Here is a 27,821-nt window from a genome sequence, read left to right on the forward strand (position 1 = left end):
TAAAGGATGCGTTGGGGCAGAACACGCTGAGAAGTCTGAGAGCCGCCAGGTCCTCACGTCACTGCAGATGTGGCTTTGCCATAGCAACGCCCCAACAGGATGCAGCACCGACCACAGCGAGCGCGGCTCTGTCAGAAGTGACTCTCGATCTGAAGAGGAACAAACTCACCTCCACTCCCAGTGCACAACTTGGTGCGTGCAAAGCGCTGCCGTGGAGATGCCACCAGCCCAGGGCTTCCTTCCTTTACCCCCCATGAGCTCTGCATGCACACACCAGCACCTCACCATCCTACAGCAATCACAATGCAGAACATTCCCCCTCCCCAAAGCGCCCATTTCTGGTGGGGGTTAAAGACTCATTGAGGCACTCAGCACAGTGCGCCAAAGCCGGAGAGCACCTCCAGCCCTGCGCTTTGCTTCCCTGCCAAGGGAAACACTGACATCTTCCTCCTGGTGCAGCTCCCAGCAGCGGGCAGCACCCAGCTCCTCGCAGGCGCGCGGCACCGCTCTCTGTTTGCCTTTAAAGGCAAAAACGCGGTGGGTGCTGGGGAAGAAGCTGCTTGTGTGGAGCAGGGAGGAGGTTTTGCTCTTGGAGGGGACCCCAGGGCAGCTCCTCGCACCCAGGGAGCTGCATCAGGAGGAAGATGTCAATATTTACCTGTGTGCCCCTAACCCTGCGTCCTCGCAGGATACAGCCCAGCCCGTCCTTTCTTCACCTCCAAAAACACTGAGAAGCCTGTATGTAAAAAAGAGGAAGAAAGGGAAAAAAAAGAAAGATGACGCCTTTATTTTCCACACGGGGACACACGACGTACACGATATACATCTGTACAAACAGAAGGAAATAAAAAAAAAAAGTGCATTTCTGCATCCCCCTACTGCCAACGCACAGTACAAAAAGAGACTGATTGAAATACAAAAACCAGGCTTAAGAAACACGACGGGATAAACAGAAGGTTGTTATGAGAGAGGACAGCGATGCACCGGGCACAGAGCAGCGCCCACCCCCTCCTCGCTCCCCTCCTGTGACTGCTCAGCCAACCTAATGAGGGTCCAGGTGGGAGAACAGGGCCCCATTTGGGGTTTTCTATTGGGTTGGGTCATGGTAGGAGTTGGCTGAGCATCCCCCCTCCCCCCCCCAGGGCAGCAATGAAATGGGGAAGGGTTGAGCAGGGCCGGAGGGAGGAAGTGGTGACAGTCAAACTGCCACCAGATACACCGAAAGCACCAAGAAATGAACAGCAAACAGCGGAGTTGAATAGCTCAGCATAAATACACAGTATTTGTAAACTAGTCTTAAGGCACTCCATTGTAAAAGAACCATTACGATACGTGGAAAACAAAAGCAAACAATCTACCTTCTCATGCAACACATCCAAGCCTGCTGAGCATCACGGATTTGGCTACAAACACCCCCCCCTTCCCTCCCCCTTAGGATGGCACAGCACACCTGTTCTGATGGCAGTGCCACCAACGAGCTCTAGGTGATGGCAGTGGGCATCAGCATCTGCATAAGCCCCGCATTCTCCCAAGCCCCAGAGGAGGCAGAGCCCCACGTGTCTCCTCTCCAGGGCCCCACGTGGTGCAAGGAGCTCTGCTTCAAATGATGGTTTGTGGCAGAAATGCATGGGGAATTCAAGACCCTTTAAAAAGAGGGATGTTTGTTTCCTGATTCCCAATCCCTACAACTCCTCACACCGCCAATATAAAAAGTCTTGATAAAAGGTAATTCTGGGCATGGGGGGCAGCAAAGCACACAGCTCCCTTTCTCAAGCCATTGAGGTTGTGATGAACGTGGGCTGAGAATGACAGTTCAACAGTCCTGCTTTTCCCTGACCTCAATGAGAGGATGGTTACAAATGGCTTTGATAGGGCTCTGCAGGGATTGTAAAGGTTTGGGGCTCACTCTCGGCCTGGGAGTTCCATGAGCATCTGTTTGCCATCTCCATCCTGCGAGCTCCGGTCTGACCTCAGCCTCCTCCACACTGCAAAGGGAACACGGACAGCCAGGAGCTGCCATTCCCCACCAGGTAGGGGAAGGGTTCATTGCCCTGTGTGCCACCAGCAGCCCAACAAAGGGTCCCCACGACACCAACACAGCATCACACATCGAAACTCACTACGGTGCACGGCCACTCACTGCTTGGTCGTCATCACTGGGACATCACAAACCACAACAGCAAAAACACCCCAAGGGCACAGCACCTCCCCACCTGAGCACAGTGAAACCTTCCACAGCAACACAACCTGGATGCACTTCAGGTCACCAAACAGGAGACGACAACGATTCACGTGGTCATGCAGCAAAGGACAACGGCCAACAGATCACAGTCGGTACAAACACAGCTTTACACTCCTTCACTTGACGTCACAGTGACAGCACGGCCAGCACTGCTCCTCCAGGAGATCACAGCTAACAGTAAGGGAACACCTTCAGGTAACAGTCAGTATGGCAAGAAATGCCTTGAAAAACCCAAACAAACTACAGTTAGAAGTGGGCAGGAACAGAGGTAAGTGTTCGTGTCGCCGCTTTAAAGGTTATCCCACATTTCTGTCATAAAAACACAAGGTCGTGCCTAATTGCTTCGCTGAGACCCTCAATTCAGCATCTTATAGAGATAGATAAATAGATGGAAGTATCTATCCATATAGAAACACACACAAATGCATTATCATACTTGGCAAACAGTATGAGAGACAGCATCCTGCAGGACAACAGGCGATTCACACACGCCGTCCTCTTATAAGCCATGCAAAAAATTGTATTTTCCCCTCGTGCCATCTGTGACTCATTACTTTTCTTTTCCTCCCCACTTAAGGACACAAGGAGGGGAAGAAGAGGTGGCATCGGGTGATGGTGTAAAGTCAGATGATCGGTGCAATGAATAAATGCCTTAGAAAAATAACAATATAAAGAAAAAAACCCAAAATAATACCCAGGTCCCCCCCATCCTCCCCTACAGAAGGCATCAACTTTTGCCAAGCCAAAGTGGAGTCTTCATGTTCCCAAGTGCCGGCTTGGCTGACATCTTGGAGCCAACATCTGTGCTCCGTGGGGCAGAGGGTGGCTCACAGAGCCCGGAAGACTCGCTGGAAACGGCCTCCTTGGAGCCCGTGATGGTCGACACGTCCATATCGCTGGACAGGTCCTCGGAAGACAGGTTAAGACACCCCAGCTTGGCCAGAGAATTGGACCTTTTCAATGGGGAAGAGACAGTCAAGCCGGCCAGCCTCAGCCGGGTCTCGATCTCCTGAGTCCTCTGCTTCACCAGGCCGGGTTTGCCGCGCACGCTGTGGATGCTGTCGCTGCTGGAGCTGCGTGTCAGGTTGGAGCTGCGGGAGGATGAGGGGGTGTAGCAGATGGTCTTCAGGAAGTCCTTGGTGAAGCTGCTCGTGTGTTCCAGCCTGCACACCATGGGGGTGGAGGTTTTTGGAGAGGTCCCCTCCAACACGCGTTTAACCTCCAGCTTCTCCAGGTCGCTTTCAGCATCTCCAGGTATGGGTGCTGAAGGCCTCAGGAGGGGCACGAGGCCGGGATGTGGAACCAGCTCCTCACCTTCCTCTGCAATGCTGGGCTCTGTCCTGCCCAGGGCGCTCTCCCGGAGCAGCACGGATGTGTCTGAGGGCAGGCTCCTCAGCCGCTCCAGCTCTTTGGTGTGCTTCCTGACCAAGCCCGCCTTCTGCAACTGAATAAGGGACTCCTGATGCTGCATCAAGTAACTGTTAGCACTTGGCTTTTCCAAGTCTTTACTGAACAACAAGGACTTCAGATCTTTGGTAGGTTTGCTGTCTTTTCTGGCTGGGGACTCTTCTTTCACCATTTCTGCACTAAGGATGCTCTTGTCACAGTGTGAGTTTCTCCTGGGCTGCAGCGTTCTGACAGGGATTTCTGGTGCATCTTTTCCTTTCTCTGAAAAGCCGCACTGATGAGGAACCATTGATTTGCAAGTACCAGCTTCCAAAGCACTGCCTCCTGCTGACAGGGGAAGCAGTGTCTCAGTATTTCTAGTCCCAGTTCCCTCCTCCATGCGTGCCCTGCTGGGCAAATGCTCCCCCAAGGTGGGGAGGTGGGAGAGGAGGGCTGGCTGAGTGCAGATGGTGGAGCTGCGGTGTGCAGAGCTGGGGTTCAGCTTCTCACACTGCTCTCCAAACGAGTCCGGAGCCAGGCTGCCTGAGGAGTACATGCAGTCAGCACAGGACTGGTAGGAAGGCTTGACTTTACTGAGGATCCCAAACACAGCGTCATGCTGCAAGGAAGAAAATAAGGACAAATGAATAAGCACAGAACAGTGAGAAGCAAAGGTCATGAGATCTACACAGCTTTCAAAGGCAGCCCACTGCCCTGTCTCCTCACACCCCACAGCAGGAACAATTACTCCCAGTGGAAGGATACCCGCTGTCTCAAGTGATGGTCATGCAAGTAAGTTGCCCTGAGCAGTTTATAGTGCACTCACATGTGTGTGCTCTCTCTGTCTGACATCTACATCCATAGCTTGGGCAAGCAAAGCCACATTCAGAAGCAGTTTGAAAAGGAAGAAGCTTATTATGGCATGGAAGGCTTTATCCAAGTCAAATGAAACTGCACTATGAAGATGAGAAGAGTAGTTCTGCTTGCAGTAGTCAGCCATGCTAATCACCTACACATCAGATCCATACGCACCTCAAAATCCTCCGGGCAACTCCTTTTGCTGTTGTTGTTATTCAGGTTCTCCCTATTAAGCCTGCTCTCCTCCTTGTGCATGGACAACCGCCTCTTCCACTTCTCCATTGGGTTTTCCTCCCTGATACCATCCTCTCCTGGTTCCCCGACTCCCAGCACCATCCTCGCCTTCCGAGGGCTGAAGTCCCGTTTCCTCTTCACCTCCTTCTCACAGAAGCTGCTCAGTTCTGCCAGTGGTTCTGCTGGCTCCAGGCCTTTGGCCATTCCTGGAGGCACAGTTGGAGGCTGCCTCGCCAGCGAGGCCACACGCTCCGTGAGCGCATCCCGCTCCAGCTCCTCCACGTGGCAAAAGCTGCCCCTGTCCCCAGGCACCTTGTTCTCCAGCAGTGTATCTGAGAGGCGGCGGAAGCAATAATTGAAGCCAACGGGCAGCTCCGTGCCAGCTCGGTTGTCCAGGTACGCAGACTGTGACGGGGTGTCCAGGTCAGCCAGCCGGTTTTCGAGGTCGATGTCCAAGCTCTCAAGTAAGAAGTCACCCGACCCTGCACTGCCATCTGTGCTCTGGGGGAGGTTGCTCTCTGCCTGCTGCTTCCACAGCTTGTTGTGGCGTTGCTTGCTGGAGGAAGGACAGAGATGCAAGTGAGCACAGAGGAGCAGCTGCTGATGGCTGCGGCACAAGCTGAAAGCGCTCAGCTCCAGGAGCATCCCTCCCTCTCAATGCACAGAGCAGAATCACAACCCAAAACAGACTGATTGGCAGGTCCAGCCCCACAATCCCACTTGGGCAAAGCCATCCTGAGCATCAGAGGAGTTTGCCCACTGCACCCCCCAGCACCTCTTTGGCCCAGCAGAGTCACAGCAAGGCCCTGCACTGCAGAAGCGATGGGAACAGAGACTTCTGCCAGTGTAAAATGCTCTGAACCAATATCTCTGCACGTTTCATGGCAAGGCTTCTGCTGAACCAGAGTGGAAAATTTTCCTTCTCTACCCCAGCCAGAGCAGAGGCCAAGTGGAGCGTGGAGCATGCAGAAACCCTTATTAGATACTACAGCCTTTGCAATGACAAAGCCTCATGATTGGCATGGTCACCCAGAACTGAAAATGGTTTGCCTCCAACTCTGCCCAAGCTCAGTTCTGCCTCATAAAACAAGAACAATGTTTTTCTGAACAGTCTGGCTGCTGAGAAACACCAACACGCTTTTCAAGTACAGAGAAGCCCTCAATGAATTACACCAGAGCTTCAGACAGCTAATTTCCATCTGGGGTGGGCTGACAGAGAAAAGGTTTAGAAAAGTGCAGTTAGACCCAGGCTCCTGCTTCTGCCCTTCCAAAGAGCCCCTCTGTGTGCTGGTGAGGCCTTCAGACTGCAGCACCACACACACTGTCACTGTCTTTTTGTCTTGTTCATTGGCAGAAGGGTTGATTGCCTGAATCCATGGGGCTCAGTATTTTGCGATATACTGAAGCTCTGAAGGTTGTTGCCTATAATGCGGTCCCTTGATTTCCTGCAGATCACCTTTCTGTTCATTCTGTCCCCTTACCTTGCATCTAAAATGCCTTCATACTCCAGGAGCTGTCTCATGAAGCCTGCATTTGGCCTTGCAATGCTGCGTTTCTGCTTCACGTAATTATAGGCTTTTTCCAGTGACCAGCCAAACTCCTTCATTGCATAAGCTATCACAGTGGACGCAGACCGGCTCACGCCCATTTTGCAGTGCACCAGGCACTTGGAGTGATTCTTCCTGCAGAAAGATCAGGAAAACACCTCTCTAATCTTTGTGCTTATCATATATGTTGTTAATGTCTTAAATGGTGGAGGGGCAGTACTTTGTCCTGCTGACTGCTCTAATACCACAGCTCTGTAGGTCACAAATGTTTTAGACTAAGATGCCTATGAGAAGAACCCGTCTCCAGAAAGGTCAGCCTCAGCCATGCTGTCACTCCAAAGGCTGCCATGAAGCCTCCCACCCACTTGCCCAATGCTTTGGGCACAAGGATAAGCAGGCACCACCTGCATGTGACAGCCAGCAGGGTGTGATGGGCTCTGCCACCATCTCTTAGGCTCATCCAACAAGGACACGTGTTGGAATATTTCCAGAACAACTCAAGTAGAGGAAATGTCCTCGTTTCCTTTTAGAAGCAAAACAAAATAATAGTAATTTAAAAAGCCGTAGGTTAGAAATGGGTTAAAACCGGCACAGGAAGACACAAAGTACACGGAAGCTCTAGGGACACAGAACTCCTGGCAGAAGATGTAACACAAAGCCCAGCTGCCACCTCCAGCTGCAGAGCTGGCTGGAGCACATGGAGGCAGTGTCACCTCCCCCAGACCTCAGACAGCTTCTCCTGTGGCTTGGATTGGATGCACTCTGCTTGGATGCACTCTCATATCGAGCCACGTCCCCCAGCCCACTTACTTGGCCTTGTTTATGAAATGATATGCCTCGTTCCAGTGAGCCAGGAGGTCAGTCGTCTCCTCGTCATACACCCGGATATTGTGATAGGCAAACAAGCCAGGGAAAAAATTATCTATTTCCCTGGTCACGTTCAAAATGTAGTCAATGCTGTGGAGAATGAAAAGAAAAATGGAGCTGAACTGCCACGGTCACAAAAAGGAAAGTGATGCACATTGTGAATCTCCTGATTCCTGCCAAACACTACAGCAGGGTTTACAACATACGTAGGGAGAATGAAGGCCCGCATTGATTTACTACTTCATATCATTTAGATAAATCAAGGCTGCAGGTATTTGTTTCAGAGTTTGCCCAGCTTTGACTTCTAGGCACTGCATGTCAAGACGCCCTCACCATAGACCAGAAGCATTGACATGCTGGTTGATCCACTTGCTCAAAGATGTTCAGACATCTGTTCCCAAGGATTCCAAATTAAACATTTTTAGTCATGCTGTTGAGCAATAATTTGCAGTTTCTCACATCAGAGGCGATGTATGCCTTGGGAAAACTGCAAATATTATATGTATCACTCATCCAAAAAGCCTAAAAATAAATCAAGCCAAGAAGTGGCGTGGTGATGACAGTGTAGTGAAAGACAGCCCTGCAGCTGCCTGTCTGGGCAGGTGAGGTGGGGATTGCTCATCCACAGGAAGTTCTGCTCCATTTAGATGGAGTTTTTCCTGAACTCTGCACTGTAACATTTGCTCTTCTGCAGCCTGCAGGAATTTACACCTGACACAACAGCATGTATGCCTGCTTCATACTTGGTTGCTACACACTGGGAGATCTTGAAGTTTCGTTATTTCTACTTCATATGTGATGGAAACGAGGTAGGAAAGTTTTCCTGATCAAAGTCCTGATGATCAGTTACCCACATTGCTGGGAACTCATCCCTACCATCTACAAATGCCACATGGCATCTCAAGAGACCTCAGTGTAAAAGTCAAATGACTCAGAGGCTGGAAGGCGCAGTACTCACCCCGAGCCCTGCAGCTCCTCCAGGTTAGAGGCGTTCCATTCTGACCCCTGCAACAGTCACATAGATAAAAACCATCTTTCAAAGGAGCTTCTCCATTTCTTAAGACACTGAACTGCCCCCATTCTCAGCACTACTCCTCAGCTGCCAACTTAAATGCTGCAGCCAGACCAGGCTTGTCCTAACAGCCTCAAATTTAGGTACAAGGAATGTTCACAGCCCCTCTGAAATCAGAAGAACTGGGGACAAAATGACGTGGGGTCTGTGCAGGAAGAAATCCTGTAAGATGCAGGAGTCAGGGGTATATTCAACCCCAAATCACCACTCCCTGGCCATTCTGGGTTTCTAACCACATAGATAAATAGTGCAGGGAAAGAAAAATAACGATGTGTGACATAACTGGGATCACAATTACGTATATGAGAAGTGTGAGGCAAATCCTGGAAGTTCTGGAGGTGATTACATCGGATCTCACTGTATCCACAAAACAGAAAGTTAAATAGGGTTTTAAAAGCCAGTTTTGCCCTCAGACATCAGCAGTTTGTCTGACTCTCTCCAGGAAAAATAACAAAACACCTAAAAGTGACCCCAGCATAAAAGGCACAAATGTGTTCATCTCAAGCAAGTCTTTGTTCCAGATGGCAGCATCTGGTTTTGCTTGGAGTTCCATCTAGTGGCAAAACATTACATAGAACACACATCTTTGCTTCAACATAAAGTTGAAGGGCACAGGACCTTCAGTCTTACTCCTCATACAGCTTTGGCCACGCACACAGAACTTGATACCAAATGCAGATCCCCCAGTGACCCATAAGGTCGCTCCCACTGAGCCTTCAGCTCTGCTGGAGCTCCTAAAAGGGCAACTTACCAGATACAAGTGATCAAAAATCAGAGAGGGTTTGTCCATCTGACCCAGGATAAGCAGCATTTCATTGTCTATGAATTCCTTGAATTCTTTCAAGTTGCAATTCATGTGTTTTTCCAGCTCATTCCGGATCTGCAGAGCAGAAAACAAAGGATGCCACCTAGAATCATCTCTGTTCAATAGAAACATTTATTGGCACTCTTTCACAAAACACTTTTTATGTACTTCATTAAAGACAGCAGGAGGGATTCAGCCTTTTGGAGGCAAAGAATCTCACTACGTGGCATCTTAGACCCCCCATATCTGAGATCTGTGAAGAAGGCTTCAGATAGCATCCAAGTAAAACACACATATATCATGCACCTCCTTCCAAAAAATAACTTGAGATGAACAAGACCCAGGAGAGCAACTAACAAACATGAAACTCAAAACCCAAACCTACATAGAACTATTACCATCTGCTCCAAGTACATCTGCACTGTGTCCCTGTGGGACAGATTCAAACTAGTCTTAGCCTTGACTTGTGACTCTTCATCCATAGGCGCACCAGCAAGGTCTCACCTGTAAGCCTCTCTGACATTGTTCAGAAATAAAGAAAACAAAACCTTGAAGTAAAGCCAATGAGGAGAAAGGAAAACGCTGCTACTTAGCACACAGTTTGCTCTGTGTCCATGAACAAGTGAAGACCAGGATGCTTCTCTAAAACAGCGGGGCATAGTCACAGCTGGGAGGACACACAGCCAGTAACTGCATCTTTTGAGAGAGCTATCTTTGCTTGTGTGATTGTGAGGAATAAGTGGTTCCAAATTCACTGCTTGGACATGCCCACAAGTGCTGCCAGTTGTAATGAAGTATCACCTCCGACACCGCTCTGGCTTGTTACTAAGGTCTTGAAAACTGTGCTCTAATATTGGTATGACTCTCTTTTACAAATAGAGAAACAGAGGTGTAGCAAAGCCAAAGAGCAGAACCTTTGAGGATCAGTTGGAAATACATTCAAAAGCCAAGGGCACCTCATTATACAATGTCTCTCTGTCAGTATAATATCCTCTGGAAAAGGAAAAGCAGGAAGAATAAAAGAGCAGGAGTTTTTTCTATTTACCTCCTTCGAAGTCACATTTTCCAGGTCTTTGCACATCATGATGCTCCGGAGTTTGGCTTTAATCAGGCGTTCTGTTCGTTCCCTTTCAGTCGGCCTGAAAAGGAAAAGGGAAAGGATGTCTCCAAACCAGCAGTAAACACTCCTGAGACAATGCAACTTGGACAGCACAGAGGGCTGGTGGGAAGGACTTGCATTGAAAGCATCTTGACCAGGAAAATGGAAGAAAAACATTAGAAGGCATTTAAGTAGAGAAAGGAAATTAACTGCCAGAGGAACAAAAGGGGATTTCTCTTGTGAACCAAGTTGACTTTTCATAATAAAACTGAGAACTGACTTGTCAACAAACAGAGCTGGAGAGTCAGGGCGGGTGGACTCCAGGTCCTGCATGGCATTCCACTCATTGATGCAGCTCTGGTCAGAGCTGATGCAGCTTTCATAGTACGTAGCCCAGACCAAGGCCATCCCACCTGGGAAGTAGTTGTACCTTCTTGCAACTTCACAGGCTTTATGGAGGATTTGTAGAGCAGACCTGCAAGATTGGGAACAAAATTGTACAGGCATAAGCACACATAAACCAGGATTAAGAGATTTTCATAGAAGACTTCTATCACTGTGTTGCAGTTTGCTTTTTTGAGAGCTGCAGCTTTATTGCATCAGAGTTCATGGGGCATCTTGGAGGCTTTCTCAAGAGCCCATCTGAGACGGAGGCTCAGATTTTCTCCTCATCAACTGGCAAGCATGAGGCACAGTCACTGTGGGACCTAATCATTAGCTAACTTGTAAAGCCAGACCAAAGGAAAATAAAGAACATGGACAATTTTCAAACCACCTTCAGCAAGGAGTCAAATACATATTTACAGCATTCTTGGCCCCTGACACGCTCCAGGGACAGGGCCCAGATTGGGTCATTTGTTTTTGTAAAACTTAGCATTACTTTTTCTTTCCTCCCTTCCCTCCTCCATTTTTCCTTTCTATTTATTTCTTTTAATGCTCTGCTCTGAAGATGTCGTTGTAGTGAACATATTAACCACATCTAAGGCTGCCAACAGGAGGGGTCGAGTTCAAAAAATGACAGGAACAAGTTTTGTTTGTTTCTGTACCAAACCATCCCTAACACATCACCATTCTCTACCCCTTTATCTTGTCCCTACCAGCTATCACAAGCACAGGAGTTTTGAGGCTCCACAAAGTACCCAACGAGAGGCATTTGTCCTGTTTGGGGCAAATAAAGCCTCTTCAAGAAGGCATTTGCTGGCACAGCTGCTGCTGATTCAACAGTCTCTGCTTCAGCATTTTGGAATCCCTGCATATGGGAGGGGTGACAGGAGCTGAAAGGTAAGCATGATTGCAGAGTGACACGGAAAGTTTCCATGCAGAAGCAGCCCCAGCCTGGCCCCAGGAATGGGGCAGAGTTGGAAATGCCATCAGATTGGCAATGGGTCACAAGACTCCCTCATGCCAGGGAGGTTATGCGTGGAGAGGAAAGGCTGGGTTTGCAGCCTGATGAATTCACGTTGGGCTTTCAGGTCTGTACGTCTCATTAGTGCCATTTCCCATTGCTCTCATGTCACAGAGCACACAGCTGCAGCAGAAGACGCTGGTTTTGGATCAGTGCTCCCAGAGCCCCTTTATAGCATTACTACCAGCTGATAGAGGGAAGCAGCATCTCAGCTGCAGCTTGATAAATACCAGTTATGGAAAATGCTAAAACGCAGTTTGTTTGTTGTTAATTCATTCACAGAAATTACAGCCTCTTTCTCAGTAAAGCTAATTGGCACACATACCACATGGCTTGTACCGACACTGGCTTGAAGATGTGCATTCTCCCAGCAGTGCTCACACTGAAGCCACTAAGAGAGAGGGGAAAAAACAGTCACAAACTGCTCTTCTCTGCACCTCAGGCTGCTTCTCAGAGATAATCTAAAGGAATAAGGGATGAGAATTTCCATCACCAATTTTCCATTATCTTCCCTAACAAAAGCAACTAGTGGACACCTGCCATACAGCGCCAGGAATGGGAGCTCCACCCCTGGAGCAGGATTTTGGTAAACACTTACTGGATACGACAGGTTCTACTGAGCGTTCTGAGGGCAGCAAAAGAAAAACTCAGTGTCTGAGTTAAAGGACTGCAGCCACGAATCTGAAACCGGGACTTCAATTGTATGGTGAGAGTCTCTATCCCACAGCAACCCCCAGAAGGGAAGGCCGTTCATGTCTATCCTTTCAATGGGGTTTCTTACCCATCGCCATCAAGATGGATCTTAGTATCACTCCACAGACGAAGAACCATTCCTATAGTGCAGCTTTTACTGGAAGAGAAACGTTAAGGATGTTAAATATAGGCCACAATGCAGTCATGCCAATATCCTCAATTATTAATAGTCTTTAATTTTTAAAGTCCACTAGCCTTGCTTTAGTAATTGCTCATAATATCTTCAGCTATTTAATGTGTAGCACATAAGGAAATGGGCAACTAAAGTGAATCAAAGGCTCTGACAAAAGCCAGTTTGAACGCACACGTAGACAACGTACGCCCTAAAACTCTGAGAGGAAAAAAGTTTCTTATTAAAAACACGTACAAGGAATAAAGCCCACAAAAGCCTGACCAGCCCAACTGCCAGCAGCCAGCACACAGCTGAGAAGTGCCATTTCAGCCCCAACATGGAGCCTTGGAGTCCCTCGATGAGTCATTAATGCCAACAGATTTCTTTATGTGTGACGCTTTTCCTTAATTAACAAATCCCTCGGTTTTCAGAGGCAACTGAATGAACCAGCAGCGGATCTTGCAGTTAGGATGGATGTGCTGTTACTTTTCCATCTCTCCTCTCATCTCACAACAATCACCTCCAGGGGCAAATTACTAGAAGGTCACCATGGATTTGGAGAGGACAATGCCAACGCTCCCTGCTGCTGCACACCAAATATGCCAGAAGGGAATTTAATGCTGGAATTTCCTCCCTAACACCAACAGTGGTAATTAAGAGCAGACACAGAAGCAGCACCAAAGCCAAGTCAACAGTCTCCTTAGGAAGGCACTGCTAGGAGTTCACTAACAGGTCTCACTGCAGTGCAAAAGCTCTCCCTTCCCACTTCAATCCACAGACATTTTCCAGACAAAAACACAAAGTCCCATTGGCCATATCAGCTCAGCATGGCAGTGTGCTCAATCTACCAGGGAACAGAAACAAGTCAGGAAGCTCTGCCTTCTAACTCCAGCTCTGCCAAAGCAGCCTCACCTCTTCCAGCTCAGAGCTGTTCTTGGTTTCCTCACCTATAACTGGAATTATGTGAGAAGGTCTGCAGCAACGTTTTATTTTCATTTCAAAACATTCTGGGCTCTTATCAGTCAGACAAAAGGAACAGCTCATTACTAACACATTTGTTTGTTGGTTTTGGAGGTACTTCTGCACTGTTGTTGTTGATCCTATTTGGCAGCTAACCTACCTGAAACAGCTCCATTGCATCACACCACGAACAGACTTGAAGTCTGATGGAGCAAATAAATTCCAGTTTAGGAAACGTTTCCACAGAAGCATTTTGTAGTGAGGAGACAGCAAGCTACCACAGATGAGGTAGATACCACAGTCCTCCAGATGGATTCCAAGTGAATGCTTTGCCCACAGCTGCATAGAGAGCCTAAAGATTCTAAGGAGACTGAAAGTTCTCTGAGACAAAAAGCGCTCTCACAACAGTCAGAAGAATTAACAGCTATGTCTCTTCTTTTGCTAGAGTACGTAAAAATTAACTGCTTGGGGACGGCTGTTGACAAGCTTTCCAGAGAACCCAGCCTGCCTGATTTCCAAGCCTAGTTTTGCCTTAGACGTACCTCTCCTTGCTGGAAAAGTCCACACCCAGCAAAATATTCTCTTCTGTGTCCTGCCGCCCGTTGCTGTACACAACCACCATGTACCGGACTCTGTCTGTCCACACACTTTCCAAACGGACAGCCTAGGAAAAAGACATCAAGCTCTGCAGAACTGCTTTTGGATAATCTTTACTTCCATTGCTGATTAATATTTTACAGGTGTAATTGTGCCTCAGAGCTTTATTTAGCTGCAGAATGAAAGATAAGGAAAGAGGTAGTTCCAAGCAAGGCCAGTTGCCAGTTTGACTTGGAATCAGGAGATTAGAAATAAGAGCAGCCTGGATGATCTGTCCTACATTGTTGAAGCATTAACAAACCCAACCTGGAGATTTCTTCTAAAGATGTTTAACTCAAAAGTGGGTAGAAGCACTCACTGTGCACTAAGCTGGAGAAGCCCAGAGGGTTCTTCCACACAGACAAGCCTTCACTGAAACATTCTGTCTTGCCATTCTAGAGGGAGGTAATTAACACAGACCCAACTCATATCCTGGATGTAAGGATCAGTCCCAAAGGAACACACAGGGAAGCATGGTGGGGCTGGCAACCAAGTGCAGCAGATTGAAGCCAACCACGGATTTGCCGATGCTTTCTGTGACCCTGTACAGATCTGCTTCAAACACCTCCAACAGAAAGAAAGGCAGGAAAATGCACTTGTTCTTACCAGTTTGATTCTATCCTCGCAGCGAAGGAGGTTGATCATCACCTGGAGGTGCTGGGGCAAATCACCTGCAGTGAGAGCAGAGAAATGATCAGAACAGGTGACTTGAACATCAGCAGCTTGTGAGGAGAAAGGGCTGCAGGAGTGGCTCTATTCAGGTGATGCATCCCTTCTGCATCAACTAAAGGTCTGCTCATACAACTGCTCCAAAGTGGTGGATATATTTCTGCTCGGTGAAAGTGAGCAAAAGGAACAAAGAATCTACAAGAAAACAATCCAAATTCACATCTAATAACTTGGTAACACACTCATAACTTTCCATAAAAGATAAAATTCCTTCCGTAGGATGTTTGCTGGGTATATGAAATTGCTGACAATTGAAGAAACCCAAAGCCACGCTTGGCATTCAAACAGCCTCTTTGTGCTTGGAGTGTTTACTAAGCAGCAGGCACACAGTACCACACTGTGCCTTTCCCACATGCTTCTGCACTCAAAATGCCCTGATGAGCTTATTTCTTCTTGCCCCTTAACCACTTATTACCAAACCATCAACGACAGAAGGCATAAAAATACAGGATGAGTGGGATCCAACTTCCTTAAACCCCGTCGGCTTATCAGCCCTTACAGACATTCACCACACAGCTCTCCTCCCACCATCTTGGAACACTGGAGTGCGCCAGGAGAAAGGACAAGATGTTCTCAAACCATGAGAAATGTCTGCAGGCCAGATTTAGATCAGTTAACTGAAAAGGGGATTTCCTGAAAGCAGAAAAGGGGGTGGAAGGAGCTAAGAAAGGGCCTCAAATCCTAATAAAAGTGTTCCTTACTTTTGAGAAGTAGCATTGAACAAAACTAACAACAGGTGGTTTAAAAATAATGATAATAAAAAGAAAGATGCTGTCATATGGAGTCAGACTGTGGGAGGCTGGGAGAGCACTTAGGAGAAACGTCCCTGATGCACTGAATCAGGAGCTCGGTAACCACAGAAGGGGTGCTGGAGCCTCATGACTCAACCCATTGCATTTTCCTCCCCACAGGCCAGAGGAGAAGGCAAAGATCAAACCACTGAAGCAGAAATAAGTGACATTTCTTCATTGCAGGCTGCAGAAGACAGGGTTCGGCACAGACTCTGGCTCAGAGGGCTTTGCTGGCTACAGAATGCCACAGTGTCTGTAAAGAATAAATTCCTGCTCCAGATACATTTCCAAGAGGATGGCAAAAGTTTAAACAAAGACACAGTCACCAAATGTTCATATTCAAAACACGTGGATTGAAAACCTGGTTTTCCACAGCAGGTTGTACAAAACCCACTGTTAACAGTCAGAGGAGCCATCCACCACCCACACCTGCTATTGGGCTGTCAGTGTGGAAGAGGGGAGAGGGGATGGAAGAGTGAACAGAGCATCAGGCCGTGCTTTAATCCATACCTGCATGTTTGTGAGGATGCTGGAGACTTCGCTGGCCCTGGGAGCTGTTTCCTTGTTGCAAGAAGAGGGCTGCTCCTTTCACCATGAAAAAACTCTCGCTTAGGCTGGAAAACAAAGGACACAGGAAGTCAGCTCAAAGGAAACAGCAGCAAAACGTGTGCTCCAGTCGGTGTGCCTGGGGAAGGAAGGGCTTCTCTTTGTTAAAACACAGCAGGATCTGCCACAAGAAGCTGCTCCCAAAGGTTGATTCTGCCACTTGCAAGGCATGGCTCCAGGATTATTCACAAAGAATGGTGTCATTTTCCACCAACATTTTCTTGCTTGGCCATAGCAGGAGATGCTTGCCTGAGCTGTCACGGACTGAAACGACTTTATCACTTGATTATCAAATTCTGTAACTTAAAAACAGTAGTGGGTAAGAATTCCTACAGGCTTAGACCTGTAAACGACTTCGGATCAGGTCTCGAGTCAATCAATCCCTATTAATTTCAGTTCTTGAGATTCCTTTGGAATGCAGAAACAAGAACGTGGGGCTATAAATCACAGACATACAGGGCAGGGAGGGAAGGTGAAACCTGCACAGAATGAACTGAAACTTCAGGGCAAAAAGCAACAGACCCAGCAGCAAAGGCATTTCTCTGCTCTGTTGAGATACAACTGACCTGGGAAACAGTGCTGATAGGAAGAGAGGGCATAGCACAAACACACACACACACAAAGCTGCATTCATGATCAAATGAAACACGGCTAACGAGAAGGCCAATCAAAACCAGCAGTTAGAGCAAGGAGCAGCACAAGCCTACTTACACAGTCCTGTAATGCACTGCGAGAACTTCACAAACAGACCTGGACATAAGTGGTAAAGTTGGTGTTTCCCACAGGGCTGGAAATGAACATCTCCTAAGCTAAGTTTTATCTGCCACAGTAACTGCTTACCTTGCACTTCCTACCCCACTCCAAACGTCAGGCAAGGAGACATTCCTTGCTACAGAGCCCGACTTTCTGCCATCCCACACTTCCCAACATACACAACTGTTCATTACTGGCTGCTATCAACTAAATATAAAAGCTCCACGATGAGGCTGTGCTGCGCTGGAGTTACTTATGCTACAGCAAATGGTCCCACAGGAGCTGCAGCTCCCAGTGCTCATCTGTTCTGTGCTATGTCTCTGGTGTCTTTGCCTCTGTCTAGCACTGAGCACCAGCAGTGTGGTAAAAAGTCATCAATTCAAGCCTTCCCAGCTCTTGCTCCAAGTTGGGTCTTCCTTCTTCCAAGGACAGAGCCAAAGTTTGCAGTTAGCTGCCTGAATGCACAACGTTCTTCAAAGCTCCCAGAAAAGCTGGAACAGGTTTAAATTTGAGACTTCAGTCCCTCCTAAAAAGCAACCTAAAAATCATAGCACAAGTTCCAGGCTCCCTCAGCCCTATCTCAGACCAACAAGCTATTGGCAGGACAATTGCACAAAGCTTTCCCCATTACTGCTCCTGCAGCACTCACCCCTGGCTCACCGGGAGCTGTCAGCGATGGCCCCGCAGCCCTCACCACCAGCACCCACCGACAGCAAGAATCCCTGCAGGCAGGTTCTTGGTCCATCCCATAAGCAAGGCAGGAAGAGCCCTGTTTCCTTCTCACTCCAGATCTAACAGGAAAGCGTTAAAAAAAAAGGACAGAAGTGACATCAAAGCCGCAACACCAACACAATGTATAGGATGTTCACTAGAGAGCAGCCTCGTGCATACCCAGCTGGTTTATCAGCAAGAGGAAAGGAATGGTTAGATAACACACAGCTCCTAACGCTCTCATTCACTGCGGGCAGGAAACCTTCACAATAAGACAGAATGTTCCCAGTTGGAGAGCTGTGCTGGGGGAGCAGAAGTGTCTGCAGGCAGAGGTTGACCAGTACAGCACACGTTTTGCCACCGGGTATTTATCTGCACGGCAATGAACTGAAAAGCAAATCTGAAGAAGTGACTGAGAGCAAGATTTCTGGTCTAGTTTACTAGTTTAAAGTGTTCTTGCTTAAATGCTTGCGTCTCCATGTGCGCAAAGCACAGCACTAAGTCAGCTCATGCTCCCCAGCTGCTGTTGGATGCCACCAGCACAGTGCTGCACAACAACCACTATGAGTTCTCCCGGGACACCGCAGCAAAATGGTGAGGTTACCCAATGCTGACCCTTAACTCTGCTCCGAGAACACTTTGCCCTCAGCCACTCCATACAAATCCCCTAATAGCTAACAAAATAAAAGTGAGAAAAAAGCGTGACGCAATAAAACCCAGCGTTCTGATGCTCTGAAACCCTGCAGTCCCAGTAAACACCCGAATTCCAGCTTTAAAAACAAAAGAAACCTCCCAAAGTACAAAAGAAGAACCCCATCATTACAGAGCCCCCCCAGCTCCCTCCCCAGCACCAGCCTTAGCAAGCAGCGTTTGTTAGTGGCATAAATACGAGTGGTTTATACATACTAATTTGGACTGGTTTTCTTTGAACAGCAGAAGCATTGTGCTGGCCCAAGAGTCAGGCAGAAGTCAGTAAATTCGAAAAGATTCATAACTAGCTGTAAAACTCACATCCTTTTGCTTCTAAACCCACACAAAAAGAAAGAAAAAGAAAAGGTCGGTCGTATATTCTGCGCCGAGCAATCGCATCTGTTGATGCTACCCAGGAACTGGATGACTTCTACAGAACACTGTGTCTTCCACTGATATCCTGGCTTGAAAAAGCACTTGTCCTAACATATCCTGATGAAAGAAGGCCATTCAAGAGGGGAAAAAAACAGCTGAAGCTCGTCTAATCACTTCCCTCCTACAGACTGGTGCGAGCTGTTTGTTTCCTCCCCATGCTCACAGAGCGATGCAGGGCAGGATGAAGTGAAAAGCATCTCGTTGATGCTTACATCCCACATTGCTCAGTGCCCTGCTGGTTTTTACAGTTAAAGCCCTGTAATGGAATGTCTACGTGGCAAAGGCATCGTGGTCAGATCAGGATACTTCCCAGCTTATGGTGCAGCCATGTGCTGATGCGCTGCTGAACAAGAACTTCTTTCGGGTGGTTTGGAATTCCTCTGTTAGGGACTCCCTATAACCAAATTCAATGAAGACTGATTTCTTACCAACCCTTGATTAATTCCTTCACCACAGCAGCACCAGTCCCCCCCAGAGGAAGAAGCAGCTTTTTGTTCCCTTTTTGTCCTGCCCCATTGGAGCACACAGCATAACCCTCCAATTTGCTGGATGCCCTCCCAGTAATCCTAACCTGCATCACTGCTTTCCAGCAGCTCCTTTGGGCTCTCAAAGAAACACTGAGCATAGTGGTTTTGCTGTAGCATGGGATCTGGGAGCTCTAAGAGGGCTGCAGTGCATCCCCTTACCAAATGATCTCAGTGGGAGCACATTAGCCCCTTAAGAGGGCTAAAACCTAAACTTACAGGCACCTGGGAGAACTGAGTGTCAGTAGGAGGGTGCTGATAGAACAGCTGCATTTCTTTGCTGGCCTTAAAACAGAGGCCCTGCTGTGCCTGCAGTTCTGCAAGGAGAAGATGGCTCTTGACTACAGCACCTCCTTGCTCTGTCCGCTGGCTCCACGCTGCTCAGCTTTAAAAGGAAATATTTCTTCCCCTTTGGGAAAGCTCCAGAAGAACGTGGCTGTAACACACATCAATTACATTTCAAGTCGCTTCAGAACACAATAGGCAGCGCCTCATAATCATTTCAAAACACCATTCCCCGAGTCTGCAAAGGCAAACAAGCAGTCTACAGTCACCCTCCATCCTCAGCAGCACCCACACTGTGTGCCCTGCAGGGTGCTGTGCTCCAGCAATGCTCTGCAATGGAGCCTTGTTAGGCACAGGGCCATGCCATGCTCTCCTGTCACTAAATGTTTGTCAAATTAAGTCTCTTAATTTCTCTCTTGTTAACAGAATGACACACAAAAATGGCATGAGGGCAGAGGAAGGCATCGGTCCATTGGGGCTAAGCTGGAGCTCTCTGGGGACAAGGGCTGCTTCCAGGCTTCAGCAGCCACACCAAAATAACAGCAGCCACACCATGAAGAAACCCAAAACATCAGAATCAAAAACATCAGCCGTGAACCACAGCAGAGCCCTGAGCTCATCCCCACGGAGTCAGGGCATCCCCCATCCATCCCCATCCAAGGAATGGTAAGGAGAGCAGAAGACTCAGCAGGGCTGGTGTGTTTAGGGCTGCGGAGATGCAAGGAGTCTGAACACGCATTGTTAGGCTGAAGGCGTGGGCCACATTCACAGCACAAGAATGTTGAGAAGGGCTGGAGACACTGCAGGCCATTCACAGCGCCAGATACTAATTCTCCTCCAGCACAAAGAGGAAAAAGAAAAATGAAATCAATCATGGAGCCCACAAAAGCTGATTTCCTAAGATAAATAGACTGCTTCCAGCCACTCCTGCTCACTCCATGCAGCCTTCAGCCCTGCTTTGTGGGGACAGTGGGGACAAGAGGGGACTCGGCAGCTCCGTTCTCATCCCATGGCTTTGTGCTATCCCTGACAAGCGCCATCCCAGCACCATTCTGGCATGGAGCAAGACCCAGGTAACAGCTGGAGCCTTGTCTGAGAGAGAAGCAAGAAGAGGGAAGCAAACGCAGCTCCCCATTTCAGCAGAGACTCGTGCAAAATAAGCTTGCAGAACGGCTCCCAATGGCCTGGAGAGAGAAAATGCGAGGAATCCTTGGTACGTGATGGTGAAAGGCCAAATAAAACAGAGATTGTTTCACAAGGCAAAAATAAAAGTAAAAAAGACCAGATCCTTTTTGCACATCCCATTAATTGCAGAGATGGGGAAGGCACTGAGTGCTGCATCCCCAGCTATGGGACATGCTCAGAGCGAACACTTTGAATGGCAGCGGGCATTTCTGAGATTCCCGCTGGAAAATGAGGTCACTGCTGTAACAGCTGGAGGGCCAAACCCCCCCCACAGACCTCAGCCCATCCAGCAGCTGCTTATTCCCCAAATGCTGGCTCCCTTCCCTTGCCCTGTGCTGTCCTACCCGTTCCTTTCTGCTCTTTTTCCTAACATTTCTCTTTCTTGCCATGCTAAAGCCACAGCTCCTTCAACCTAAGCCATTCTACAATATGATTCTATGAGGGCAGTGAGGCTTTCTTCCAACCCAAGCCATTCTATGATACGGTATGAGCCCTCCAGGAGCAGCTCCTGCCCTGATCTCCATCCCATTCCCCAGTTGAGCTGGTAGAAATGGCCCCATCCTCCAGCTTAAGGGATGAAAACAATGAGCTGTGTCATTAAGTTACCCCACTTCACCCACTGTCAGCGCTTCCCAGACACAAGGAACAAGTGGGAACTCTCCAGCCACACTGCTGGAAAAGAAAAGGAAGGTGAAGGATGGTTCCATGGCTGGAGAACACAGCTCCCAAACAGAGCGAGCGAAGGTCAGCCAGGACACAGCCAGCAGCATGGGAAGCAGCAGTGGCACAGCAACCCATAAAACAGCTCCGCTGCTGCATTTCAGAATGACTCCAAAAAAGGCAGCGGAGACCAGGGAGTACTTGACACACTGGTAACGTGTCAAAATACAATAAAATAAATCCTGAAGCATCACGCAGGGTAAAAGAAGGGTAGGAGAAGTTCCAGCTTGACACAGGCACCCCCTCTAGCGTTTGCTGCAGGCTGCCTTACCCATTGAACCCCCAGAGAAAAGGGTGAGCAGAGTGGATTTCGCAGGGAAAGATGAGTGCACAGGGGCTGAGTGGAGCCCTCAGCCCTTCCATCCGCCTTCTTCATGGGGCAGAGAGGCAAAGCAAGCTCTGCAGAGGTCCCTCTGATGTGCAGAGGATGTGCTTTGTGCTGTGAGCCATTCATTTGAGGCTGCTCTTATGCCTGCCTTACCTTGCTTTCTCAGCGTGCCCTTAGAGTGCTTCCACATCACAGCTCTGAGCACCGTGTGAATGCTGATGGAATAAAAACCTCTGTGCTTTTCACTGGAAGTGAAGCCATGCCTCTGAAGGTGTCCTGTCCATTTCACATCCTCCACAACCTCCCAAGGGCACTTGTCAGGTTGGCCACGGCCCCATTTGTATGAGAAATCCCTGATCTCGCAGATCTTGGCAGCTGATTATCAAAGATTAAAGTATTTAACAAATCAGGAGGCATTTGGAACCAAAATATTTTCCTGACCCGGCTCTTTGGTGCCTAAGTAAACAGTAACCACACTGGCCTTTACAGGAAAGAAAAGCGTTCAGCATGCAGTCGGTTCCTTTGATAACATGGCCAGAGGGTTTTGGCCAAACTGCTGAGGTTTGGGGGGGAGGAAGAAGGAAAAAAAATAGAAGATTTATATATAATTCCTAAATGGTCTAATCACTGCATCTCCAAACCAGCAGCTGTCCAAGCAAACTCATCCTGCTGCTCAGCACCAAGCCTGCAGCAGTGTCCTGGAAAGGCCAAATCCCAAAGAAGAAGTGGGAGAGGAGTGCAAGCTTCCCCAGCTCGCCCTGATATCCCCACTGCAACATGGTGAGGCCCAATGATATCCCCACGGGCTCACGAGGCCACACCTCAGGCCAGAAACACCAGCAGGTCACCAGCCCGTCACTTCACTGCTCCATTGTACAGAGCACGCCAGGGCAGGATGCTGCAGCCCGGCCAGGATGTGATTCAGCATCCTGTTTTGAACAGTGCACAAAGTCAGCAGCTTCTGCCCTAAGACCTCCCCTCAAACAACTGTCACACAGCTGCCCCTACCCCGAATATCCCCCAACACCAAAGCACGGCCACTCAGAGCCATCCACAGCGTGCTGCCATCAGCTGAGATGCACAGAAATCCCTGCAGAAGTTAAAGACCAAAGCATCAATAAAAGCCTGTTGTGAGTTAAAATCCAAGATAGAATAAAATACAATAAGATCCTCCCCATACAGCACGTGGCTCAGTTTCCCCAGCCAAAGTGGCCGCAGCACCAGGCAGAAGCCGGCTTTGTTACAATTAATTTAACCTAACGAGCTCCTCCTAACGAGGCTGTTGGTGCATGTCAGCAGAACGATGCTCTGCAAGGAGCCTGCCTGCGGTGATCCTCCTCCTGCTGGGCTGCAGAGGCTTGGGGTTAGGGCTCATAAACCTGCAGGCTCCACCTAATTCCCCACTGAAACTGAGCTAACACACAGCCCTGTGTGCTCAACGTAACCTCGCCTTGGATGAGATTTCTCAAGATCACGTGGATGCTCTGCAGGAGAAAAAAGGTTGAAGGCAGAGCATCCCATGGCTGGGCAGCATTCAGGAAGGAGGACTGCAGCAGATGATGCAATGAAAGAGATGAGGCTGCTGGAATGCCTTTGGGAGGTGAGAGAAAAGGAGGATTCCTAAGCACAGTAATGTCTCTAAAATACAAACAGTGACATCTCTGAAGGAAAAGCTGAATATACGCCTTGTCTCTGTTTTAAGGCATTTTGGAATGGCACAAACCGTGCAGGAACTCAGAGCAAAGAGAAGCAAAACGTGCGGTCAGTTCTAAATCTGGGACACAAACCACTTCCTCCAAGTGTCAGAGAGAAAAGGTCTGATAGCTCACATCACCAGATCCAACTGCATGGCCTAGAATGAGAATCCTCTGTTCGTGTGGATGAAAGAGCTACATCATAACTGAGTAGGAGCACATTTATTCTGTACCCATGAAACCCAGGCTGAGCTGGCAGCAGGCTGGGCTCTTGTTTCCAACAAACCCTTCCTTCTACCTACCAGGGCCTCTGAGGTCTGCAAAGTTGCGTGCTGGAATGTTGACCCCTGAGTTCAAGGCAGATGTGACAAAGCACAGCTGACACCCAACACTCCAACAAGGCTGCTCTGGGATTTAAAACCCACTAAAACCATCCCAGCCAACTCCTGGGTTTATTTCAGATCTGTTCCCTCTGCTGCTGCAGAAGCAGCACGATGAAGTTGAGCAATTCTGCCACCCTATGGGCACCGGGTAAAGTCTCAAGGAACTGATCCAGAGCAGCTCTAGCAGGAGAGGGTGGGATTCATCCAACTCCTGCAAGGAGGATGGTCGTCTATCACCAAAGCTGTGTTTGCATCAATGCCACACATACATCACATCACCTCCTGTCCCATGAAGGAACAACCTTCCTTTCTGATTTCCCTTGCTGGATAATCACGTTTGTGCCCTAACATCCACAAACCTGATGTGTGTCATGGATCCAACCCCAGCCAGCTCTGTCCTTGTTGCAGCCAGAGTCCAAGTTTTCCAACGCTGCTGCAATACATCTCAAACCACACAGGGGAATGGAAAAAGAACAAGAACAAACTCAAAACAGCAGCGTTTGCGGCTTTGCTTTTCTCTCCAGTAGGAAGTTGTAATGAGAAGCACAAGCACTGATGTGTTGTACATTTTGTCTCTCGGATTGTGGTTTACAGGTTAGAGGGTAACTTGCAGCAGCTGGTTTTGGAGTGAGCAACCCACATCATCACTCAGAGCCCCATTAGGTGGATGTGCCACCAAACTACCTGTGTCGTTACTGCTCCTTGTGCCTGCACAGTGTCACTAAGGGAAGCCTTGTCCTTTCCCAGCAGGGCATCTCAGCCTTCCCTTCCTCCTCATAGGAATAAACTCAGTCCAATCCCAAAATCCAGGAAGCAAAATTTCTTTATGGGATGGCTTCACAGCCAGGAAAGATCAGAACTCTGCTCCCTTTCCTTCCCTACTCAAAGCCTCAGCAAAAAAAAGAGCTGCTGAGATAACAGCTAAGTGTTGGGATCAGAACTGATCAGCAATTATCCAGTTTCTTTTCATCAGGAACAAAGCAGGCTCCCTTTTATGTTTTCAGTTCATTAAGCCCTTGTCTAAAACTCAAGCTGATAAGGTGAAGGCTGTCCCCAGTGCAGAGCTCCCACAGGGCTGGCAGTGAAAGGGGAGCGAGCAGCCAGAGTTTTGGGTGGGACTGGGACTCCAATGCATGGCACACAATTAACAACAGCAAAAACAACACTTACAGCCAGACAGCTCTGCTTACCTCACATTTAATTTGCGCTCCTCATCACTGCCAGCCTCCAGCTGAGGGGAGAAAAGAAAGAGACAGAAGAAGTTACACGCTGGTTGTTTCCATAGGACTAATAGGAAAAGAACACACTCTTTAAGGCCATCCTAACAACAGTGGGTGGTTGCGCCCCATGTTTTTGCAGGGCTGAGGATAAAGGAGACTCTCTGGCAATACATGTCTGCTGACAAAGGGGCTCACGGGGGCTTTAAGGCTATTAGGCCCTAATCCTGCAAGCTGGTCCTGCAGCGTGCATCACTCTGAAGCACATCAACCTGCCTTGTGCACATGGGAGAGATGCTGCTGTCCTGAATGAGTGCTGGGAAGGGCTGGGCCTGATTCCACCTCCCCACCAGCTCATGCACCAAATTCCACATTAAAGGAAAACAGAGTTTGGGTTAATTGCATCCAGAGCTGACTGGAAGAAAAAAGCTCAAAGATCACTCGTTTGCTTCTGCATGAGCAGAATGAGAGGCAGCAGCATCCCCCTGCAGGGCTGGCTGTGCTGGGGATCCAGGACATTATGGATTGTGCTGCAACAGGGGAACTTCTATTCAGACCTGCAGTGCATGAGACAGCAGAGCTCAGATGGAGCATCTCCTGATGGTCTGTGTCTCCCCATTAACAAAATGTTGCTGGTGCTATTTACTAACACTGCTTAAATCCCACATCAAACAGGGCTCTGGGAAGGGTGAGTTGTTTCCAAGGTGGTTTCTCACGACTCAAGAACAAGCAAGGAGTTCCACATCACACGTTTAAGCTTAAAAAGCTGAGTGTGTGCACAGTGCACACAGGGACCAGGCTGTTCTGCATCCTTCTCCCATTCTGACTCAGGGGTCAGAGTCTGCAACCTGCAAGAAGCACACAACCATGCAGTCTGGGTACCAAAGAACAGCCATGGGGAGGAAGAAAGAGGCACAGATCCCATCTCAAACAACCGCAATGGACGGCGATCTGGAGGGAAGCATACCAGCTCTATTTTTAGTCTGTTTACATGGCGTGGTCAGAGGCAGAGCCAGAGGCAGCCGCAGTGCTTGCAGTGCTTGCAGCACCCCGATCCCCTTGCCTGTGGCCCTGAGAGAGCTGCAGGGTCCAGCCAGGTCAGCGCTGTGTTTGTTTGGGTCAGTCACGTAGCAACAGGACAGAGAGCAACGTGTTTTAAACAAGCAAGGCTGCAAAATCCCAGATGAGGTTGAGCAGCAGAGCTGGGCCCTGGAGCTGCTTTGGGCTCAGCTTTTGCAGCCAGTGACTCGGCTTCAAGTCCACTTCCCCTTGCTGCAGGAAAGAAACAGTGGAAGAGAGGAACAGCCCATAGCACAGGCTGCATCAGGGCACAGCATCCCTACTAGTGCTGAGGCATTACCCATGAGGGGTGTAGAGTCAGCAAGGGGGTCCATCATACATGACTACAATCACTGCTCTGATGGATCACCCCTATGGATTTACAGCGTGTTACAACAGCGAGTCTCGTGCAGGCAGCAGCATCCATTTCCTACATTCCTTCAGGCTGAGGAGTTAGGAGAGGCCACAGCAGCTTACTCACAATTAGCAAGAACATTTGGTCATCATTTTCCATTTTAAAGTGATATATCTTCTGGTAATTAATCACCATAGGCTAAAAGCCCTGCAGAGCCTGCACATCCATCCTTGGGAGAAGGGGAAGAAATGAGGCATTTTTTGGAGGGATTTCCTTTGGAAATCAGCTACCAGGTTGAATTCTGTGGCTCTGCAGAGCTGTATGCCAGGAGGGAGCATTCACATGGGAGAAGGGACTCCTCCAAGAGCCACTAAAGGAGGAGAGTTTGGTGGGTAATGGGGGCTGCATGGGTACCCCACCAAGAAACACTGGTGGGCAGTGAGCTGCATGGCATGAAGCCTGACCCATGTATGCAAGGGCCAAGAGTGAGCAGCCCACCTGGACTTTCCCTCCCAGTTAAACCCACCTGCTGGTGGCAATCTGGGGTGGTGGGATGGTTGTCAGACTTGCATAGAATCATAAAGGCTGAAAAAGGCCTATAATACCACCAAATCCAGCCTCCACGCTCCTTGAGCATCTCCAGGGACAGTGACACCACCACGTCCCTGAGCAGCCTGCACTGCTGCATCACTGCTATTTCAGAGCAAGTTCTCCCAATATTTAACCCAACTCTCCCTTAGTGAAAACTGAGGCCACCACCTCCCATCCTACTGCTGTTACCTGGGAGCAGAGGTAACAACCTCCTGTTAGGAGCATTAGTGAGCGATGAGTTCTCCTCCTTTGAGCCCCATCTCCTTCACCCCACACTGCTTTATCCCGAACCCAACACAGGGCACAAACACCATCCCCATGTTCCTCAATCAGGGCATTGCTCCTCCGAGACCCAACCACGGAGCTCATCCCAGCGCATTAATCGGGGGGTCAACGGGCCCTGACAGGTGACAAATAGGATTGTGGGGCCAAGGACAGGGAGGAGATCGCCCCACAGCAGGGCCGGGCTCACCCCCCCGGGACAGCCGGGCCCTATTGAGGCCTCACCCGTAGGCCCGGCCCACCCCACCCGTCCCCGCCTCACCTCGCTGGTGCTGGCCGAGGAGGCGGCGCTGGGGGTCGGCGAGCGCTGCAGCGTAACCAGCGCCATGGCGGGGTGGATCCGGTGATAAAGGCCGGGATACTACAGTGGTTACAGGGATCCGGCCGCCTCCATCCCGCCCGGCGGCTGCGCAGCACCGGGCCCCGCCGGCATACGCCGTGCTAAGGGGAGGAGCGAGGGGTGAAGGGCGGGGAGAGGTGGGGGGCAGGACTGGGCCGGGCGGGGCC

At 49.1% G+C, this 27,821-nt stretch overlaps 1 protein-coding gene across 4 annotated transcripts; it reads right to left on the bottom strand.

The window, feature by feature from the left end:
• Positions 1–764: 764 nt before the first annotated feature.
• On the bottom strand, positions 765–27,642 carry SSH1 (slingshot protein phosphatase 1). Of its 4 annotated transcripts, XM_015878056.2 has the most exons (15): positions 27,577–27,642; positions 25,001–25,041; positions 16,007–16,110; positions 14,583–14,647; positions 13,883–14,004; positions 12,297–12,365; positions 11,841–11,906; positions 10,391–10,585; positions 10,057–10,150; positions 8,958–9,086; positions 8,093–8,139; positions 7,078–7,224; positions 6,202–6,402; positions 4,661–5,276; positions 765–4,247 (listed from the first exon to the last, which is right to left on the bottom strand). In XM_015878056.2, exons 1-15 carry the CDS (start codon positions 27,640–27,642, stop codon positions 2,970–2,972), a joined length of 3,240 nt encoding a protein of 1,079 aa, XP_015733542.1. In that variant the 3' UTR covers positions 765–2,969. The 4 variants fall into 4 exon arrangements, with proteins under 4 accessions (XP_015733542.1, XP_015733545.1, XP_015733543.1 ...); XM_015878059.2 differs by lacking the exons at positions 25,001–25,041; positions 27,577–27,642 and adding an exon at positions 21,887–22,560; XM_015878057.2 differs by lacking the exons at positions 25,001–25,041; positions 27,577–27,642 and adding an exon at positions 18,473–19,534.
• Between the last annotated feature and the right edge of the window lie 179 nt (positions 27,643–27,821).

The sequence above is a fragment of the Coturnix japonica genome, chromosome 15, assembly GCF_001577835.2.
Source record: "Coturnix japonica isolate 7356 chromosome 15, Coturnix japonica 2.1, whole genome shotgun sequence".
Classification (NCBI taxonomy): domain Eukaryota; kingdom Metazoa; phylum Chordata; class Aves; order Galliformes; family Phasianidae; genus Coturnix; species Coturnix japonica.

Coding starts and splice junctions, on each gene's coding strand:
- SSH1 (XM_015878056.2), bottom strand. CDS start 27,642: ATGGCGCTGGTTACGCTGCAGCGCTCGCCGACCCCCAGCGCCGCCTCC. Junction 14,005..14,582: donor GCGAGGATAGAATCAAACTG/GTAAGAACAAGT, acceptor TCTTTTTCCTAG/GCTGTCCGTTTGGAAAGTGT. Junction 4,248..4,660: donor GTTGCCCGGAGGATTTTGAG/GTGCGTATGGAT, acceptor TCTTCCTTGCAG/CATGACGCTGTGTTTGGGAT.